The sequence below is a fragment of the Trifolium pratense genome, linkage group LG6 (genome assembly GCF_020283565.1).
Source record: "Trifolium pratense cultivar HEN17-A07 linkage group LG6, ARS_RC_1.1, whole genome shotgun sequence".
Taxonomy (NCBI): domain Eukaryota; kingdom Viridiplantae; phylum Streptophyta; class Magnoliopsida; order Fabales; family Fabaceae; genus Trifolium; species Trifolium pratense.
This window is the reverse complement of record NC_060064.1, coordinates 12,910,960-12,933,426: the sequence shown is the minus strand read 5'-3', so window position 1 is coordinate 12,933,426 and position 22,467 is coordinate 12,910,960. Positions and strand designations below refer to the sequence as shown.

At 37.3% G+C, this 22,467-nt stretch overlaps 1 protein-coding gene and 1 pseudogene across 2 annotated transcripts; both read left to right on the top strand.

The window, feature by feature from the left end:
- Nucleotides 1–1,194: 1,194 nt before the first annotated feature.
- On the top strand, nucleotides 1,195–22,235 carry LOC123888813 (F-box protein SKIP24-like). 2 transcript variants are annotated; one of them, XM_045938002.1, is made up of 5 exons: nucleotides 1,195–1,535; nucleotides 1,657–1,830; nucleotides 2,603–2,765; nucleotides 2,854–2,992; nucleotides 21,796–22,235. In XM_045938002.1, exons 1-5 carry the CDS (start codon nucleotides 1,306–1,308, stop codon nucleotides 21,822–21,824), a joined length of 735 nt encoding a protein of 244 aa, XP_045793958.1. In that variant the 5' UTR covers nucleotides 1,195–1,305; the 3' UTR covers nucleotides 21,825–22,235. The 2 variants fall into 2 exon arrangements, with proteins under 2 accessions (XP_045793958.1, XP_045793957.1); XM_045938001.1 differs by lacking the exon at nucleotides 21,796–22,235 and adding an exon at nucleotides 4,695–5,061.
- LOC123893279 lies at nucleotides 4,865–8,919 on the top strand (annotated as a pseudogene).
- Nucleotides 22,236–22,467: the final 232 nt, after the last annotated feature.

The window sequence follows — 22,467 nt, the reverse complement described above, 5'->3', positions numbered from 1 at the left end:
ATGTAATTAGCTCTTAAATAGGTCTCCGACTTTTTTTATATCTCAAATTAGTCTCCGTCTTTATCAAATGTTTCTCAATTTAGTTTCCTCGTTGAACATCTGTTTCATTTATTGTCAAATAAACCATTGTCTTTTATCTATTTTCTATCAAAATATTCTATGACATTTTCAACTTATTGCCAAAATAATCCTTGTTTTTATAAAAAAAATAATACTATGATGTAATATCAAATTGCCAGTTTTAAATTGTTCGTCGACTATAAACCACTTAAATTGTACTAAGATGTAATTGTTCATGTGACACTTAACATTCCACATCAACGTATTTAATGATGTTAAAAAATGAATGTCAACAGAGGGACCCATTGAGTATTACTACCTCCGTCCCTAATTATAAGACACTGTTTGACAAAAATGTACTATTCATTTATCTTGTTTTGACCGTATTTTTTTTAATAATATATAAATGTAAATGCTAGCATATAAGATCTTGTTCAATTTGTTTTGATGAGTATTTTCAAAATATTAAATTTTTATAATTTTTACTAATACACAATTAAATATACTAGTGATCAAAGTTGTGCATTGGCGTATGTGCAGTAGTCAAACAAGATCTTATAATTAGAGAGAGAGGTAGTAGTATTTAACAGAGACAAAGACCTAATTTAATATATTAAAAAAGATAATACCTATTTAAGAGCGATCGAGTTACATAAATAAGTATCAATTTGGTTGTTTACTCATTTTTAGTGAGATTGTTGAACCTGTATATATTTTCAACTAAAATGTCTTGTAAAATTCATTTCACTAAAGCATCCATTAAATTATATCGTTTTTGAATATCAATTGACATTGTATAAGTCGTAAGAAATTTTTTTTTTTATAGTGGCTAGATTCTCACACATTTAAATGTGGAGAAAATGTGAAATCCGAGTTCGAATCCCGACCATTCTAATAATGTTCTTGTTAGCTACTATTTGACATATACTTATGGGACAAAAATCTTAATCGAATACCAATGAATTTTCATTAAATAAAAAAAGTCTTTTTTTGAATGTAAAAAAAAACTTAATTATCTTCAGATTTTTTTTGTCTAAGATTTATTTAGATTTTATAAGAATTTCAATTTTTGTTAAGTAAAATCTGAATATCACAAAATCGTTTTATCATAGTTTTATAATTTTTTTTGAAATTTCAATCCAATATACTGAACCAACCCGTTAATATTGAGCTTTGCGGTGCCGGTGGTGTGGAAAAAGGCCAACCTTTCACAGAGAAGCAACAACTCTGTTCAATATTCCGAAAATGTCCTCTCTCCCACGAGAACTATGGACCAAAATTCTTGAAATCGGAATCCAAAATAACGGTTTAACCTACAAAGATCTTTGCTGCATCTCCATCTCATGCCGTCTTCTTCATCGTCTCTCCTCCGAAGACTCTCTCTGGAACCACCTTCTCTCCATCGATTTCCCTCTTTCTCCTCCTTCTTCTTCTTATTTGGCTTATAGGACCTCCAAAACCGTTTATAGTTTAAAGTAATAGTTTTAAAATTATGGGTTTATGCTTTTTTCAACTTTAATGTCTTTATTCTTTGATTTTCTCATCTGGGTCTATCAAAAGTTTTGTTTTTTATTTTATTTATTTTTGGCGTCTTAGGTTTGTTAGAGACAAGGAGAGGAAAAATGCTGCTCATAGGAGGGTTGTATTGAGGAAGGAGAGTCAAATTGGTGAACATTATAGAAAGCTCCTTGTTTTTCAGACACAATTGTCTCGAGAGAAAAGCAAAGCCATTGAAACTTCTACTGAGTTGTCCCATTTGCGTAGAGTCAGGTACTTTGATTAATTCATTATCAGCTTAAGTTGAATTATATGCTATCTTTTTGTTGCTATGAATGTATGTATGTTAGAAAATTATGAGGCTCTAGTAATTTTCATTTGTTCTTATCATAGAAGGGTAATGATGGGGTGAATTTGTTTTTCGTTTCCTCTTTAACTTCAGATTACTATAGGATTGGGGGGCTATTTAGATTTGCTATTTGAGCTTATTTAACGACATAACACTTGTGAGACTGATTGAGAGAGTATATGGAAACAACTTGTGAGCTTATTTTCAACTTACTTTCAAATGCTCTCTAGTTGACTTTATTTATCTTTTGTGATCGAATTAACTTATACCTAAACACACCAACAATGAATTGGTCAAAGTGGTAAGGGTCTTGGACTCCTTAAGCAGGTGGTCAAGGTTCGATTCTTGGCTCCTGCTTATGGAAAAAATTCAATTGGGAGGGGAGTTCCCACCTTGTGTGCCCCATAGGTTCCCTGACAGAGATTAGTCATTGCTAACGGCGGTTGAAACTTCCTACCTATATTATCGTAATCCCCCCCCCCAAAAAAAAAAAAACATAAAAACAAGCTGTTTATTGAAATAGGACCTTGGCCAATTGGTGTGTGGTATGGTTGTTTTTGGCATGTATAAGTACACTCTGTTAGAACCTTCAACTTCTCTCTATTGTGTTTGTTATAGGCCTATTGCATTTATTAGTATTGCATTGGTAATTTTAGTGTGTTCTGCTGATAGTATTTTTGTGATTTGTTTTTGCAGAGAAGCCTCTGTAGCTTTGAATGTATGGCAACCTGAGGTTGTTCGGGGTAGGCAAAAACAGATGGTGGAACAATGTGTTGTGCCTGCCGAATCTCGGATACGCGCGCTTGAGATGGAACTCAGGCTTTGTAAGCAACAGATTTTGGGGTTGGAGAAGTCCCATGTAAGTGTTAATGTTATCTATTACAGATTTTGAGGTTGGAGAAGTCCTATCTAAGTTGTTTGTGTTACTTATACAAAATAATACTCAGAGAGATGAACAGCGTAGGCTTGATACTGCAGAGGAAGAGTTAGAATCTATGAAGTATCATCCTCTTCGGAAGAATGAACATAACATCAGGAAGAATGAACATAAAGTCAAGCGGAAGAAGTTGAAAAGCTGCCATAGTTGTGAGTCTGATATTAATTCCTCGATTTTGTCTAAAAAGTCAATTATTGTTGCCTAGCATGACTCTATTTTTATTACAGCTTTTGGCTCATGACTCATCTTATTGTTTTTCAATTTTTATTTGAAAATAGTACCTTCTATATCTCCATTTATGTTTTTGATGATTGTGTCTAATAACTGCTATAGCTATAGCGGTGATATAGTGTAGCAATATTAGAACAAATTGCTATTGTTCTGCGATACACTATTTAGTACAAAGTGTTGTCAAATAGTAGTTGTAGCGGCGCAATAAAATGGTAGCATAGTAAAATTTGAACTAATTGCTATTTTCTGCGATCCTTGATGACAACACTATGTTTGCTAAAGTTGGAAGTAAATGCCCTTTTTGGTTGTTCGTCTCATTGTTCTGCTTGGATGCAAAACTAGCACTAAGCTACGTTCCTTGATTGTGCAGTGCGGGAAAAACAACACAAAACACCATAAATTGATGAACAACATGGGAATAATGACAATGATTACAGAAAAGGGAACATCTATCCCTAGATTCTGATTAGAGCTGTCTATCCATTCTAACGTCCTAACAATATTCCAAGGTAGATATAAATTCTCCCTCCTAACTCCGTATACCATGGAGGTAGTTGTGTGCTCTCCTGACTCTTAGACCACGTCACTCACTATAACTGATTAGCCATTAATTCCTCTTTTGCCCCTTTTAGAATACACCTTCCATATCTTGGGTCCACTTGACTCATAGTGAATTAGCTCCTCATGTAGTAGCGACACATCTACCTGGCCTCTATCAATACCCTCTTCTTCAACTATGGCCTTGTCCTCAAGGCTTAACTTAGGAAACTGACTTGATATCATTATTGTTTCTTCCCAAGTCGCTTCTTCAGCAGTTTTGCTCCTCCATTGAATTAGGACTTGTTTACTTTCCTCTCCCTGCTGTTGTATCTTCCTGGTAGCTAGCACTGCTTCCGGCTCATAAACTTCAACTTGTTCTCCTGCTAACAGATCCGGTAGCTCTTCATCTTCATGATACCTTCCAACTGCTTTCTTTAACAATGAGACATTGAGACATGAAATACAAAATGAACTCTTGATCCTTTAGGCAGCTTAAATTTGAATGAACTCTTGTGATGCCCATTATTTTTTAAACCATAGCGCTAGGACCTCAAATGAGAATTGAAATAGACAATTAGCTAATCAGTTGCACAAGACCATTAGATGGAGAGTGATGTTATCAAAACATAGGAAAGGAGGGGGAAATAATATGACGTGGCAGGCAGTGAGGGTGAGCAAAGGCTGTTACGAATTCCGTTATAATAGGAAGAACAAGAGAGAGGGAAGGGCATTCAGGATCTTTTCTTAGAAACCATTTTGGTTGGCTTAGACAGAGAGGCATCTCTTCTCTGAGAGGAGATTAGCTCTGGGCAGTAGGAGTACCATTCTACTGTAATTTTCCTTCTCCATAAATAATGTGCATTTCATTATTAAGTGTGTTATTTTCTCCGTTGGGTTCTGGGTTCCTATCACATAGTTTCTTGTATAATTTGGGATTAGCTTCTATATTTTATATTTTCATAACCTCTTTGAATTCTCCACGAACATGTACAAACTTATAAGGACATTTTTGCATGCGAAACATTTGATTTATATGTCTTTTATTTGCTGCCAATATAATACCGTTATATGTTTTGGCAGCCAAAAGCGTTGAATTGGATGATAGGTAAGGAGATAAAATTTGCTGGTCTTGAGTCTTTCATCCATTTGAACACTGGGAAGTTTTTCCTGCTATGAAGCCTTATTGCACGTAGTGGAGATGATGTAATTAGCTATAAGGATTGAAACCCGATCGAGGATGTAGAAACTTAATGGAGAAATGGGGTATTGTAAACATGGTGTGTAATTTAAGTTCAGATGCCAGTTGGTTTTAGTAAATGCATTAAAAAGTGTTAATACTATTGGTTTGCATAGTAATAATCATACTGTACTGATTCTGCTGTTACTTATGTGTCGATATTTTTTTGTTTGAAAATCAACATGATATTGGATATTTGGATTTGGATTACATTACTCTCAATACATCTGAATTGCTTCATGACCTTATTTATGAAATCATCCATGTATGAGAATATATTGAAATTTCACACAATTTTTTTGGATAAAATGTACCATATGATTTTGATTCAATGAATTGAAAAATGAAGTTCGTAGCATTTAATGTAATATATTGATTTCTTTAGGATTGTCTTGAAGAATGGGTTTGGTTTGATTGTACCAAGAGAAAGGAAAAATGATTTTTATTTTGACTTCAAAGGAAAAATGATTTTTTTTTTACACAAAGGAAAAATGATTTTGAATACAATAATGTGGTGAAAAATAAATAAATAATGTCAAAGTAAAAAAGAAGCCTCAAATAATGCAAAAAAGAAAGTCAAGTGATATATGGATTTGTTTAAACGATGAATTGTGCAAATATTGAAAAAGGAAAAGAAAAAAAAAATCGAAAGGATATATGGAATAAATTGCAATTTTTTTTGTTGAGTAGTCTAGTGGGTGGATTTCTTTGCTATAAGTGTGAGTATGTATATTGTGATGAAGACTAATTTATTTTGGTTCGTCGTTTTTTTTTTCTTTCCAACTTCACAATTAATTTGAACCTCGTGATTATGTCGATGAACTGAAAAGACAGAAGTCACCTTTGTGAGGGAGTCACTTTTATGATCATGTGAGGCTGGTTCGATTTTCAACCCAACCAAAAAGGGTTTGGGTCTAGCTTGGCCATTCGAGATATAACCTGACTTTTAATGTTAATCAAAATTATAATCTCTTGGTAATTAATCTCCTAAGTCAAGTTTATACAATCTATCCGCCGTACAAATTATGTTATGAGAAATAGAGCGTGTATGGTTCGAATCTCAACTTCTTCAATCATGTCCTCAATATCTACCAACTAAATTATCTTTACTGATAAAATTAAATATTTTAAATAGCAAAATAAAATAACCTAGTTGTATACAAACCATGACAGGAAAAAAAAAACATCTCTTGACATTTTTAGTGAGATTTTCAAAAGAATTTTATGTGTGTATTTTTAATTAAAAAATGTTACAAAATCCCTTAAATACGGCCCATGATGAAAAGAAAGTAAGAGAAAAGAAAATTATGCAAATGAACTTAGACTCCCTATAGTCTAAATTCATAGCATGGTTTTCTTTCCTCCCCATTCTTTTCTTCCAACCAGACGGACCCTTAAGGGCTAAGGCTGAGCTTTCCGGTGCCGGAGGTGTGGAACTATGGACCAAAACTCTGGAAATCGGAATCACAAACTGCGGTTTCAACTACAAGGACCTTTGCTGCATCTCCATTTCATGCCGTCTCCTTCATCGTCTCTCCTCCAAAGACTCTCTCTGGAACCATCTTCTCTCCACCGACTTCCCTCTTTCTCCAACTCCTCCTTCTTCTTCTTTTCCTTATTGGCCCTCCAAATCCCTTTATCATTTAAGGTAATTTTTAAAATTATGGGTTTATGCTTTTTTCAACTTTTATGTCTTTATTCTTTGATTTTCTCATCTGGGTCTATCAAAAGTTCTGTTTTTTATTTAATTTATTTTTGGTGTTTTTGTTTTTTAGAGACAAGGAGAGGAAAAGAGCTGCTTATAGAAGGGTTTTGCTGTGGAAGGAGAGCCAAATTGCTGATCATTATAGCAAGTTCCTTTTAACTCAGATTGAAAGCCAAAGTCATTGAAACTTCTACTGTGCTGTCTAGAAGCGTCAGGTACTTCTTTCATCTAATCTTTTTTTATTTTTTTATTTTTAGAAACAGCAAATTATACAGAAAAATACACTGCCTGCATTATAGAGCAGGAAAACAAAACAGAACAAAAGATAAGCAATATCACAATGATTATATTTGGGGGAATTAAATGATCGACCGGAGCCATTTTAAAACTCCGGCCACACACTTTGAGCAATATCATAATGCAATAGAAAAGGAGTAGATGTTTCGACACTGCGCAAGATGTGTAAAAATCCACCCCTCAAAAGATTACTCTTAGTTGGAATAGGAATATGTAAAAGTTGCCAAGAGAAAGAAGCCACCTTAGACGGAGCCGGGGTATCCCAAATATATTTAAACACCATCGCCTCCAAACTAGGAAGTTCAACGACCAGTAAATATTTTGCAAGTGACACATAAGCCGATTTAACCGAACACACACCTTGATGAGCCAACCACCAAAACCACAAATCTCACCTTGTTGTCTAATTTACAATTTGAAGCAAACCTTCCAATTGAATTACTAAATCTTCCTCCCATTGAAAAAGCCTTCTCCGTCACGCCACACCAAGCTCGCGCCAAGCATTCCTTTCCCGAATACCTTGCAAACTCTAGAATCCTTTTGCTCCGATACCGAAAACAGCCGAGGGAATAACTCACAAAGAGGAGAGGAGCTCCTCCATATCATTATCCTTCTTTCATCTAATCTTTAATTAATTTATTATCCTTTTTGCATTGATGCACAAAATATTTCATTTTTAATTCACCCATATTAGCTTAAGTTGAATCTCTTTTTGTTGCTAGGTATGTATGTATGCTAGAAAAATTATGAGGCTCGTGTAATTTTCATTTGTTTTTATCATAGTAAAGTAATGATGGGGTGGATTTGTTTTTCATTTCAGATTACTATAGGATTTGGGGCCTATTTGTATTTGCTTGTTGGAGCTTATTTTCCGACATAAGCACTTGTAAGACTATTTGAGAGAGCACATGGAAACAAATTCTGTGCTTTCTTCAGCTTACTTTCACAAGTTCTCCAGGATAGCATAAACAACTTCTAGCTTATATGAAAACAGTTTGACTTTATTTATCTTTTGTTATTGAAATAACTTATACATTAATACTTATGCTATAAACGCTTAATAGGATCAATTCAGTATAAGAACTAGGAAAGCAATGAAACAGTGGAATTAAAGGGAAAATGGGAGATATTATTATAGTAAATGCAAGCTGAAGTTCATATGGGTTTTAGCTTATCAGTACAAGATGAAAATGGCACGTAAAATACTGAAAATAAGCAGGCACTTCGAGAAGCCTGAGATCTCCCAATAGCAGTAAGAATGCTGAAATTCATGCATACTGACACCACTGAACATTCCTTTCATCATATAGCTTCAGATCTATTTTCTCTCTCCTTCAAGCCTATCATCTTATTCCACCTCATTATGTAATTCCACTCAGTTAACACTGAGGTTCAATTCCCTGTGGCCTATCCACCCTTTCTCTGGGACACTAGTCATCTCATCAACGCTTAATTAAGTTTATTTATCCAACTTGGACCTTGGCCAATTGGTGTGTGGTTTGGTCGTTTTTGGCATGTATAAATACACTCTGGTAGAACCTTCAACTTCTCCCTATTGTGTTTGTTATAGGCCTATCCATTTGTTAGCATTGCATTGGTATTTTTAGCGTGTTCTGTTGATAGTATTTTTGTGATTTGTTTTTGTAGTGAAGCCTCTGTAGCTTTGAATGTATGGCAACCTTAGGTTGTCCGGGGTAGCCATAAACAGATGGTGGAACAATGTATTGTGCCTGCTGAATCTCGGATACACGTGCTTCAGTCGAAACTCGGGCATTGTAAGCAACAGATTTTAAGGTTGGAGAAGTCTCGTGTAAGTGTTAATGTTATCTATTACAGATTTTGAGAAGTCCCATCTAAGTTGTTTGTGTTACTTATACAAAATTGTACTCAGAGAGATGAACAGAGTAGGCTTGATACTGCAGAGGAAGAGTTAAAATCTATGAAGTGTCATCCTCTTCGGAAGAATGAACATAAAAGTCAAGCGGAAGAAATTGAAAAGCTGCCATAGTTGTGAGTCTGACGTTGATTCTTCAATTTTGTCTAAAAAGTCAACTGTTGTTGCCTAGCATGACTCTATTTTTATTACAGCTTTTTGGCTCATGACTCATCTTATTGTTTTCCAATTTTTCTTTGAAAATATTACCTTCTATATCTCTAGTTATTATTTTGATGATTGTGTCTAATAACTGCTATGGCTATAGCTATACGGGTGATATAGTGTAGCAATATTAGAACAAATTGCTATTGTTCCACGATACTCTATTTAGTAGAGTGTTGTCAAATAGCAGCTGTAACGGCGCGATAAAATTGTAGCATAGTAGAATTTGAGCAAATTGCTATTTTCTGCGATCCGCGGTGACAACACTGTGATTGCTAAAATTGGAAGTAAATGCCCTTTTTGATTGTTCGTCTCGTTCTGTTTGGATGCAAAACTAGCACTAAGCTACATTCCTTGGTTGTGCAGTGCGGGAAAAACAACACAAAACACCATAGTAAGAAATGGTAATAACATAGCTTTTATTGATGATAGTAATGGAGTGTTAGCCATCCCTAGATCTGACCAGAGCAAAGCTATAAGCTAGCTTAGAGCTGCCTACTCATTCTGTTAATTAAATACTAATCCAAGGTACCTCTCTCAACCCATCCTCATACTCCTTATACAATTGAAACGGTTACAAGCTTTACTCTCCCCACGTCACAAGGATCCAAACTAACCCTTAGCGACTCTTTTACCCCTTCTAGATATTATCTTCCCACATGGCCCCTTCAGCTAGCTGTCCCTTCCAATGTACTAGCACCTGACTCACTTCCTCACCTTGTACCCGACTCACTTCCCATAATCTTTGATGAACTTTCTATAATACCCGATAAGGCCCAAAAAACCTCACACCTTTCACGTTCTTGGCATGGTTGTCAGGATCGGGATCCCACTAAAGATCGTTGGGGTATAGAAAGATCGTAGATCGTAGGATCGTAACAAGGATCGTAAGATCCCACAAATTTTCTCAAACATAAAAACTTCATTAATATTAAACATAATCAAAACATAAAAACTTCATTAATCTCTAACATAATCAAAATAGCTTAGACTTTTAAACTTAAATAAACTTAGACACAGAAAAATAACAAGACAAGGGCAGTTATGAGAGGTTGAAGTGATGAGAATAGGATGAAGAGAATTTATAGAAGAGATTGAACTAGGGAATACAAGTGAATGATTAGTAACTACAGAAATTAGAGATACGGTTGATGAATTAGGGATAGGGATGCGATTTGTATTACGTAGCCACCAATTCCCTAAGTTAACAAAAGTTCCTCAATTTTCGATCCAAAACGAGCAGGTTTCTAGTTGAAACGGTTCAGTTTCGGGTTGGGGTGGTACCATATGTACGGGTCAAAACAGAGCAACCGGTTAGGTTCGGTGTGGAACGGGTTGAAACTTTATTAACCCGGTATGAAACGACGCGTGGAAGATCGCTGATCCTGCGATTTTACGCTCTTCCTCTGCGCTTTCACCATTTCGACGTATCTTAGGAGTTTCGAACCGCTCCGGCACGGTGGATGACGGCCAACTCGTAAGATCGTAAGATCTCAGGAGTTAACTCCCGATCTTGACAACCATGGTTCTTGGTGACCGGCCATTTCACTACACTGACCACCTTGCTGGGATCTACTGCTACACCTTCTCCCAATATTAAATGTCCCAAATAATCTTTCAAACTATGTTCTAGTTCATACATACCGTGTAAAAGAACAGGACTTTCCTCATTTCTCTTTCTGGAAACTGAATCTTGCACAAATTGACATTTTCATGTTAGCCACCAGTCCTTGTACTTGCAAGACTCTCATCACCTCTTTCAAATGACACATATAAGACTTCCAATCCTCACTATAGACAAGAATATCATAAAAAAACACTAAAACAAACTTCCTCGATATAGGGTGAAACACCTCATTCATAAGACTTTGAAATGTGGAAGGGGCATTCATCAATCCTGAAATTCTGGCACACTAGTATTTCAATGTTGAACCTGATGCTTCACCACTGTAATACAGTTTTAATGCTTGATCCGGTGATCCAACAACTAACAGCGCAATACTAAATGAACAACAAGATAAACGTAACAGACAGGACACTAAATAACACAGTTATTTGTTAACCCAGTTCAGCATAAGCCTACTCTGGGGGATACCAATCCAGGACTGAATCCACTATGATAGTATTAGTTTGAAGCCCTCAATAAACAACCCGTTTATGACTTCTCACCTAATCACCACCCGTGATATATTCTACCTAAGACACACCTAGGTATGAGAACCTCCGCTCACCTACTCTTGACCACAGCCACTGTGATCGTACACTATTACTCTTAACAGGTGAAGACACACTTCATGATATACTCACCAATTCCGTGCTTCAAAGCTTAGGAATGGTTCACACACACTATCTCCTTGCTTAGAAGCTCCAGAGATATTACAACACAACAACACGCAGTTCTTAATCTTGCATCAAGGTAACACAAGAATATGAACACAATGACACAACACTAAAACCCTAAACTCACGCTTTGTAAAACTCAAATATGGTTTCAGTCATCTGAACAATGGTGTCAGCTTCCTTTAAATAACCTGCGCTAGCATGGGCTAGGTCTTGAATTGGGATTCGAAAACTCAGCAGGATCAAAAGTTCCTTCAAGGAATATTCTTCGAACGAAATGTTTTGTTTCCTTAAATGGATGATTTGATTAGAAACAAAACTAGGTCATGGCCGCCTTCTGAACAAAAGGAACGGCGCTACTTGGCGCACAAGTAAAAATCACGTGGATTCCATAAATATAAAAAGGCGCGAGATCACAACGAAACAGGCCCGACCCACTGGATGTGGTATCCAATGTTGAAGCATTCAATGCAACATCTTGCTTGTACTGGATGCTGGAAGCATGTAGTTGCACATCTAGCTTGGACATTTGTTTTAGCAAAATGAGGCCAACATAAAACTCCAACAAATCCAAAGGGCATTACAAAGAAATTCATAATGACCCTCGTGTGTTCAGAAAGCTGTCTTATGAATATCACCCACCTTGACCCTCACTTGGTGATACCCGGATTTTAAATCCAATTTAAAGAAAAATCTAGCTCCATGAATCTCATCAAGTAATTCTTCAATAACTGGTATAGGGAACTTGTCAGGGATTGTGACCTTACTGAGTGCCTTGTAATCTATGCACATATGCCATGAGTTATCCTTATTCTTGACAAGAATAACGGGACTAGAAAATGAGCTAGTAATGTGCCGTATAACTCCAGCTGCCATCAACTCTTTAATTTTCCTCTCAATTTCATTGTTGTGGATGGGGGTATCTATAGGGCCTCACATTCACATCCTCCTGCCCTTCCTTCAAGTTGATAACATGTTCCTTCTCCCCCTTTCCAGAGGCAAACCAGATGGTTCTTGGAAAACACTTCCATATTTGTGCAACAAGCACTCCGATTCATAGGTAACCTCCCTTCTCCAAACTCCCTGACCAGCCTCTACTGTGCCTCCCAGATTTGCTCAATATACTCTGCAAGGCTTCCATCGTATCACCTTGGTCCTTCATCCCTTGTAAAGTAAACCATTCCTTGTTATACCAAAAGCTCATGGTATGTTTCCTCCAATTAAGAATAGTGTCTCCTAAGCATCTTAGAAAATCAACGCCTAACACAACATCCACCCCTCCTAAAACAAACAACTGAGCATTGATTGCTACTTGCAACTCCCATAGTAATTTCCAAATCCTTACATATACCTTTTGACCCATCTCCTAATTTGATGCACATGGCAGGGGTGTCCTCCACGACCCAATTCATTTTATGCACCAATTTTTGAGAAATAAAATTATGGGTAGCCCCACTATCAACAAGTATTAACACTGACACCTCGTGAATCGTTCCCTTCAGCTTAATGTATTGTTGCTTGCTAGTACCAAACTGGACCAAATGGCCTAGTTGGTTGAAACCGTTCTAGTATCGGGAATTTCAAGTGTTCCAAAGGAACGACGCTACTTGGCGCACAAGTAAAAATCACGTGGATTCCATAAATATAAAAAGGCGCGAGATCACAACGTAACAGGCTCGACCCACTGAATGTGGTATCCAATGTTGAAGCATTCTATGCAACATCTTGCTTGTACTGGATGCTGGAAGCATGTAGTTTCACATCTAGCTTGGACATTTGTTTTAGCAAAATAAGGCCAACACAAAACTCCAACAATCTCCCCCTTTGGCAATTTTTGGCTAAAACAACCTAAGATCATTTTAACCGTTCTAGAGAGATACAACATCTACCTTTCTTCAAATCAACATAAGCACACAGTCATGAAGTAAAGTAGAACATCTTCAGATGCATATTTCAATAGCTCCTTAGATGAAAGTAGCAAATAAGAATAAGAGTATCAAAATAGAACACCAGAGGCATGCAACAGCGTAGTGAACACAACTAGCCTCACAGGAATACGGCAATGGAGAAAGTAAGATTCTGATAAAAAGAAACACTGGGGAAAAATAAATTCCCTCAAAGCTGAGAAAAATAAATTCTCAGGAATCATGATCATGATGCTTCAACACGCATTAGCACATTATACGTAGAGAAGAACGATATTGCTCCCCCTCAATATCAGAGACGAGTAAAACATTTTAATCAATTAATCTTACTCCCCTTCAGTTCGTGCATATCAGTTAATTACACGCATAATACAGCAGAACTTTTACTCCCCCTCACCGTCTGCACGAAAAAGAGAATTACTATCTGTATTCTGAAGATCCAACATCTGATAGCACATCTACTATTAACGCGTCTGGTAGCACATCAAGGATGCTTCAGCATCCAATGGCACCTCACATCAAATTATATCACATATACAACTACTTCCCCTTTTTAGCCACAAATTAGACAAATAGGGTCTTCATAGAATAAGAAAAAAATATCCAGAAGTAGTGCAGAGAATACCAGAACATAAAGTGAATACCAGAAAAATATTACAGACCATGCACACGATGTGCTAAATTCAGGGCTGAGCCCACAAATTGGAAAATAAATCCAAAAAGAAAGAGAAAATTACACAGAGGTACTTTCTGAGGAGTCACTTCCTTCCTCTTCAGCTTCCTCTTCTTCAGCACTTGCATCATCAACATCTGCACCAGCTGCTTGAGCTGTAGTCTCTTCAACCCTCAGAGCATGAATCATTCTTTCAAATTGCAGCTTCTTTTCATCCAGGTCCTTGCAATTTGCTTCCAGCACAGCTATCATCTCCTTCCTTGTCATAGGAGTATCAGCAGCAGCATTGGATGGTCCAACAATGTCTGGAGCATGCTGTTTGTTGTACAACTTCTGGTGAACAGCAAGAGGGGATGCCGTTTTCTTGGCAGACTCACCCTCATGTCTTATGCTAGGGTGTTGAGAAAAGATGATATCACAGAGCAACGTTGGAAAAGCAATGGGTTGCTTGGTGATTGAGGTTTTAGCATGCTGCACAACTTGATTAAAAATGTACTGACCAGCATTAAATTTTGTACCTGTACCAATCTTATAGATAAGCTTACCCAGGCTTGTTGCAATATCAGAGGAGTGCGTAGTGGGAACCCAGTTCACAGATGCAATATTATTGAGGATGGCATACTTTTGGGTTAGCTTCACTGCAGGTACCTTTTCCTTCTTTGGCCAGGTCTTCACCTTGTTGGCTGTGATGGTCTTGCAGACAACATTGTCAGATACCTCAAAGTCAGGATGAGGTTCATCAGAATTACCCAAGACTTTGTTGATCACACTTGGGGAGAATTCCACACATTTTCCTCGTACAAACACCTTCTGAAATTCTTTGTCTAAGGGATCGTCACAGCCTACTGGGATGTTGACAATAAACTCCCTTACCAGCTTCTCATAGCATGAGCCTAAGCCCCACACAGTCTTGATCAACCCAGCATCGTTGATCAAGTTGACAACCTCTTCACATTCTAGGATGTCCTTCCCTAATTCCCTTTCCAAAGCTAATCTTCTTTTGCAGATAATGCCCCATGTTTGAGCATAAGAGGGAAGATGAAAAGATACGTTATCACAGGGAAAATCTTCAATGACAGGGGTAGAAGCTTGAGGTATGACCTTCTTTGCAGACATAGCCTTCTTTGCAGGAGGCTTGATGTTTGAAGCATCCTTCTCAGCTTCGAAGTCAGAGTCACTGGATGGTGCACTCTTCCTTTTCAGCACATTTTTCTTCTTCTCAGGAGGAGGTACAGATTTGCTCCAGCTTTTCTTAGGACCAAACTTGACAGGCTTCAAGGTTGAATCCTTGGTTTTCATGGTGGCAGCAGGGGTAGTCTCAACAGCAGGTGCAGGCTTTGTAGTCCTGCTTCTAAGTCTCCTACCAATGCCTTTCTGAGCAGGTTGAAACTGAGGATCTTCATCAGAGTCAACTTCATCTAGATCAACTATAGTCTTGTCAGAGTCTTCATCATCAGATATTTCCTTTTCTTGTTCCTTCTCAGGCTCAGAGTCAGCCACAACTTCAAGTGAAACCCTAGTGAAGTCAAAGTCTGTTGCTGAAGCTATTGTTGATCAATCCACTGTACCTGAAGTTGTGCCTGTGGCTATCCCCACTGAGGCCACTGCTGATGTTGTTGGTAAATCTGTGAAGGAAACAAACATCTCTGATGCTGCGCAGGATGTCGAGTCATCCAAAAATGTGTTTGATGCTGCAAAGGATGTTGAAGCATCCAAAGATCTGTCCAGCCCTAATGCTGTCACTGCCACTGAGTCGTTTGGCAGTAGTACTGAATCTGAGACCTCAAATGAAGAGGAAGTAAACAAAAATGAGGGTACCCCTGAAGTTGTGGATGACTCTGATCCTGAGAATGAAGAAGAAAAGGTTGTATCTGATGATGATGTGGAAGATTCTGAGAAGACCATCAATGAAGATCAAGCCATGGTGGATCTAGATGAATTTTTTTTTTTGGAGATGCTAAAATTGGATCTAGATGAAATTGACTCTGATGAAAATCCTCAGCCTCAACCTGCTCAGAAATGTATTGGTAGGAGACTTAGAAGCAGGACTACAAAGCCTGCACCTGCTGTTGAGACTACCCCTGCTGCCACCAAGAAAACCAAGGATTCAACCTTGAAGCCTGTCAAGTTTGGTCCTAAGAAAAGCTGGAGCAAATCTGTACCTCCTCCTGAGAAGAAGAAAAGTGTGCTGAAAAGGAAGAGTGCACCATCCAGTGACTTTGACTTCGAAGCTGAGAAGGATGCTTCAAGCATCAAGCCTCCTACAAAGAAGGCTATGTGTGCAAAGAAGGCCATGCCTCAAGCTTCTACCCCTGTCATTGAAGATTTTCCGTGTGATAATGTATCTTTTCATCTTCCATTTTATGCTCAAAGATGGGGCATTATCTGCAAAAGAAGATTAGCTTTGGAAAGGGAATTAGGAAAGGACATCCTAGAATGTGAAGAGGTTGTCAACTTGATCAACGATGCTCGGTTGATCAAGACTGTGTGGGGCTTAGGCTCATGCTATGAGAAGCTGCTAAGGGAGTTTATTGTCAACATCCCAGTAGGCTGTGACAATCCCTTAGACAGGAAATTTCAAAAGGTGTTTGTACGAGGAAAATGTGTGGAATTCTCCCCAAGTGTGATCAACAAAATCTTGGGTAATTTTGATGAACCTCACCCTGATTTTGAGGTATCTGACAATGTTGTATGCAAGACCATCACAGCCAACCCGGTGAAGACCTGGCCAAGGAAGCAAAAGGTGCCTGCAGTAAAGCTGACCCAAAAGTATGCCATCCTCGATCGTATTGCCTCTGTGAACTGGGTTCCCACTACGCACTCCTCTGATATTGCAACAAGCCTGGGTAAGCTTATCTATATGAATGGTACAGGTACAAAATTTAATGCTGGTCAATGGGTGAGTCTGCTAAGAAAAGAGCAGCCTCTCTTGCTGTTCACCAGAAGTTGTACAGTAAACAACATGTTCCAGACATTGGTGGACCATCCAATGCTGCTGCTGATACTCCTATGACAAGGACAGAGATGATAGCTACGCTGGAAGCAAATTGCAAGGAGCTAGATGAAAAGAAGCTGCAGTTTGAAAGAATGATTCATGCTCTGAGGGTTGAAGAGGCTACAGCGCAAGCAGCTGGTGCAGATGTTGATGACACCATGGGTGATGATGCAAGTGCTGAAGAAGAGGAAGCTGATTCAGATGCTGAAGAGGAAGGAAGTGACTCCTCAGAAAGTACCTCTTTGTAATTTTCTCTTTCTTTTTGGATTTATTTTCCATTATGTGGGCTCAGCCCTGAACTTAGCACCTAGTGTGCATGGTCTGTAATATTTTTCTGGTACTTTCTGCACTTTATGTTCTGGTATTCTTTGCGCTACTTCTGGATATTTTTCTTATTCTCTGAAGACCCTATTTGTCTAATTTGTGGCTAAAAAGGGGAAGTAGTTGTATATGTGATATAATTTGATGTGATGTGCCATTGGATGCTGAAGCATCCTTGATGTACTACCAGACGCGTTAATAGCAGATGTGCTATCAGATGTTGGATCTTCAGAATACAGATAGTAATTCTCTTTTTCGTGCAGACGGTGAGGGGGAGTAAAAGTTCTGCTGTATTATGCGTGTAATTAACTGATATGCACGAACTGAAGGGGAGTAAGATTAATTGATTAAAATGTTTTACTCGTCTCTGATATTGAGGGGGAGCAATATTGTTCTTCTCTACGTATAATGTGCTTATGTGTGTTGAAGCACCGTGATCATGATTCCTGAGAATTTATTTTTCTCAACTTTGAGGGAATTTATTTTTCCCAGTGTTTCTTTTTATGAGAATCTTATTTTCTCCATTGGCGTATTCCTGTGAGGCTAGTTGTGTTCACTATTCCGCTGTTGCATGCCTCTGTTGTTCTATTTTGATACTCCTATTCTTATTTGCTATTTTCATCTGAGGAGCTATTGAAAGATGCATTTGAAGATGTTCTACTTTACTTCATTACTGTGTGCTTATGTTGATTTGAAGAAAGGTAGATGTTGTATCTCTCTAGAACAGTTGAAATGATCTTAGGTTGTTTTAGCCAAAAATTGCCAAAGGGGGAGATTGTTGGAGTTTTATGTTGGTCTCATTTTGCTAAAACAAATGACCAAGCTAGATGTGAATTTACATGCTTCCAGCATCCAGTACAAGCAAGATGTTGCATAGAAAGCTTCAACATTGGATACCACATTCAGTGGGTCGGGCCTGTTACGTTGTGATCTTGCGCCTTTTATATTTATGGAATCCACGTGATTTTTACTTGTGCACCAAGTAGCGCCGTTCCTTTGGTTCAGAAGGCTGCCATGACCTAGTTTTGTTTCTAATCAAATCACCCATTTAAGGAAACAAAACATTTGTTCGAAGTATATTCCTTGAAAGAACTTTTGATCCTGCTGAGTTTTCGAAGCCCAATTCAAAACCTAGCCCATGCTAGCGCAGGTTATTTAAAGGAAGCTGACACCATTGTACAAATGACTGAAACCGTATTTGAGTTTTAGAAAGCGTGAGTTTAGGGTTTTAGTGTTGTGTCATTGTGTTCATATTCTTGTGTTACCTTGATGCAAGATTAAGAACTGCGTGTTATTGTGTTGTAATATCTCTGGAGCTTCTAAGTAAGGAGATAGTTGTCACGACCCAAATTCGATTCGTGACCGGCGCACGAATTAATACTAGTCTGGCAAGCCTAAGGACAAAAATTTATCAAACGATAATCAACAAATTTCCAAATTGACCATTTCTTCAAAATAATATTTACTGAAATTTCGACAGAGTATCCTCTGTATTTTCAACGTTTCCAAAATCAAAATAAAACCTGTTTTATAGAATACATCCTCGGCCAGAGTTTCAAAATGATACATTTAAAATTTATACATCACAAAATAAATATATTCCTAGACTCAAATAGCTGCAGATACTCAACCAACTCAAAATATGCATATACAAAAAGAATGACACCGACGACTCTCAATATCTGCTAAAAACCCCTACTCAGCTGACTTTGAATCTGAAAAAAAAATAGAAGATGAAGGGGTAAGTCACAAGGACTTAGTGAGAGATAACAACCACTACCAACTAGATGGGAAACACACAAAGGCACGAGCATTTGATTTTTAGAAAGCTTGTAACAATTCTTGTAAAGTAGTAACTATGTAATATAAATAATACTCGATTCAAATCATTATAGAGTTTGAAATTTAAATAAGAAAAATATAGAAATCCAATCAAATAAAAATAAGTCATAGTGAGAGAATCGAGAGACGGCTCCATCTCGTTGATAGCCCTTTCCTCCTAAGAGTGGCCTTTCACTTAGGGGCGGCTCCATCTAACAGATAGCCCTTTTCTCCTCGATTACGAAAATACATCATCTTTAATTAGGGAGTCTACAGCTCGTTGGTAGCCAATTCGTTACGAGAGAATCGAGAGACGGCTCCATCTCGTTGATAGCCCTTTCCTCCTAAGAGTGGCCTTTCACTTAGGGGCGGCTCCATCTAACGGATAGCCCTTTTCTACTCGATATTATATAACTAGGTGCACCTAGACCGTTATCCTCGTTATCGGTTACTTGATCGAAATCATTATTCTCAAAACATATTTATCAAAATCCACATTTCACAAGATATTGAAATTTATCTAAAAATACCACAATCAAACCTCATTTTCAATTCATTTGTTCAACAAGTCATGGATAAGTCCAAATAGAGTATAGTTAAATTTGATGACTTGGAAATTCTATAACAATGACGAAAAAATGTTCAAAGGATGTGTTCCCCAATTTTATAAATACTTTAACATAGAAAATAAGTAACATAAAATTGATAATAGTAGTTAAAATAAGTAGTAATGATCATCATCAACTCACAACTATGACAAATCAACTCCGTTCCTAGCAATGCCTTCCGGAATGCCCACCGGAGCAATTTCCATCGAATCTGAACATCATACAACAATTTCAGCTTTTGTGAAAACTTATTTAGGATCACACTACCAATAGATAAAAGAATTAGACAAAACCCCCAATTTTGTTAGAGTTAGAGTTTAAAGAGACTCATGAAAATCTAAGATTTTACTCTCTATACTAGTTCCACTACTCATCTAAGATATGATCTCTAAATTTCATGAATTCATAAAGTTTTACCTCAAAGAGTATCAATGAGCAAAAATGGGTATTCTTCTCCTTCGTAGAGAATAACTCTAACTCCAAAATCTTACCCAAGAGCACTTGTAGACTAAGACATAACTTTGCTTAGATGAGGAATTGACCCCAAGAGTGGATGGTTTAAAGAGAGAAATTTGATAATTTGAGAGAAAGAAGAATGAAATTGGATATAGAGATGAATGATGAAGCTGAGAGTTAAAAACCAAGGAATGGACACGTGAGAGAAGTAATGGCGGTGGGATTCGGTGGGTTATTATTATATTTGTGATGGGGTTATTTTTTTTTTTTTTTTTTTATATATAGAAAAATGAAACGGTGCGTTTCAATAGTGTGTGTGAACCATTCCTTAGCTTTGAAGCATGAAATTGGTGAGTATTTCATGAAGTGTGTCTTCACCTGTTAAGAGTAATTGTGTACGATCACAGTGGTTGTGGTCAAGAGGAGGTGAGCGGAGGTTCTCATACCTAGGTGTGACTTAGGTAGAATATATCACGGGTGGTGATTATGTGAGAAGTCATAAACGGGTTGTTTATTGAGGGCTTCAAACTAATACTATCATAGTGGATTCACTCCTGGATTGGTATCCCCAGAGTAGGCTTATGCTGAACTGGGTTAACAAATAACTGTGTTATTTAGTTTCCTGTCTGTTACGTTTATCTTGTTGTTCATTTAGTATTGCGCTTTTAGATGTTGGATCCCCGGATCAAGCATTAAAACTGTATTACAGTGGTGAAGCATCAGGATCAACATCGAAATACTAGTGTGCCAGAATTTCAAAAATCATGTTTCATCTTTTACTCATAAATTGACGAGGGTTTTTATTGTGAGGCTTGGGTGTCTATCCTTCGCAAATGCGTGTCTCGGCATTGCCATTCTCCAATGCAGATAAAAAAAGAGGAATGCCAAATGTGCCTTATTCATCTAAACTTACTAATTTGATGTTATTGATGCAACACTATGTATGTTATTCCATTTTCTTGATTGTTAGATCTAAGTAGTGTCTTTCAAGAATTAATTTTTGTAAAACATAAGGCGTTATTTTGTTTAATGTAATAGTACTACCAACAACACCTATAGCCAGTTTGTTTATATTTCTTAAGAAGCACTTGTGAAAAAAAAAAAACATATTACACGAATCTTGTGGTGCCTATTATTTTCTAAACCATACCGTTAGGACCTCAAATGAGAACTTGGGCCCAAATAGACAATTCACTAATCAGTTGCACAGGCCCATTAAATGGAGAGTGATGTTATCGAAACATAGGAAAGGAGATGGATATAATATGACATGGCAGGGAGTGAGGGTGAGCAAAGGCTGTTATGAATTCCATTATAATAGGAAGAACAAGAGAGAGGGAAGGGCATCAGGAACTTTTCTGTTAGAAACCATTTGCGTTGGCTTAGACAAAGAGTCATCTCTTCTCTGAGAGGAGCTTAGCTCTGGGCAGTATGAGTACCATTCTACTGTAATTTTCCCTCTCCATAAATAATGTACATTCCATTATTAAGTGTTACTGTGTTATTTTCTCTGTTGGGTTCTGGGTTCCTATCACATAGCTTCTTGTATAAGTTGGGATTAGCTTCTATATTTTATATTTTCATAACCTCTTTTCTTTGAATTCTCCACGAACATGTACAAATCTATAAGGACATTTTGTATACGAAACATTTGATTTATGTCTTTTATTTGCTGCCAATATAATACCGTTATATGTTTTGGCAGCCAAAAGCATTGAATTGGACGACAAGTAATACTCTGAGGAGATAAAATTTGCCGGTCTTCGGTCTCTCGTCCATTTGAACACTGAGAAGTTTTTCCTGCCATGAAGCCTAACTGCACTTGGTGGAGAGGATGTAATTAGCTATAAGGATTGAAACCCGATCAAGGAAGTAGAAACTTAATAGAGAAAAGGGGTACTGTAAACATGGTGTGTAACTTAAGTTCCGATGTCATTTGGATTTAGCAAATGCATTAAAAAGTGTTAATACTATTAGTTGGCATAGTAATAATCATATTGTACCTATTCTGCTATTATTTATGTGTCGATTTCTACCGTTTGTTGAAAACCTTCATGATAATTTTTTTTTTCTTTACTTATGGTTGGAGAACTTTTATTGTGTTAAATATCATGCTGCAGGAGTTGTTAGGTGTGAACTAATTGCTGTGTCAGTTTTCTGATGTTACATAATACATAGTATTGGTCAAGACTGCAAATTGTTCTCTGGTGATAGGACAGTTATATAGTCCTAGAAATACAATGCATTGTGGTATTTTGCAGACTCTGCCATAGCACTGATGATTTTGGAACCACAAAAGGACTTATCCTGGACCACTAACATTGCTGGATTTGTGGTAATGAACCCTTTTTGGCAAGAAAGTAATTTTTATCACATT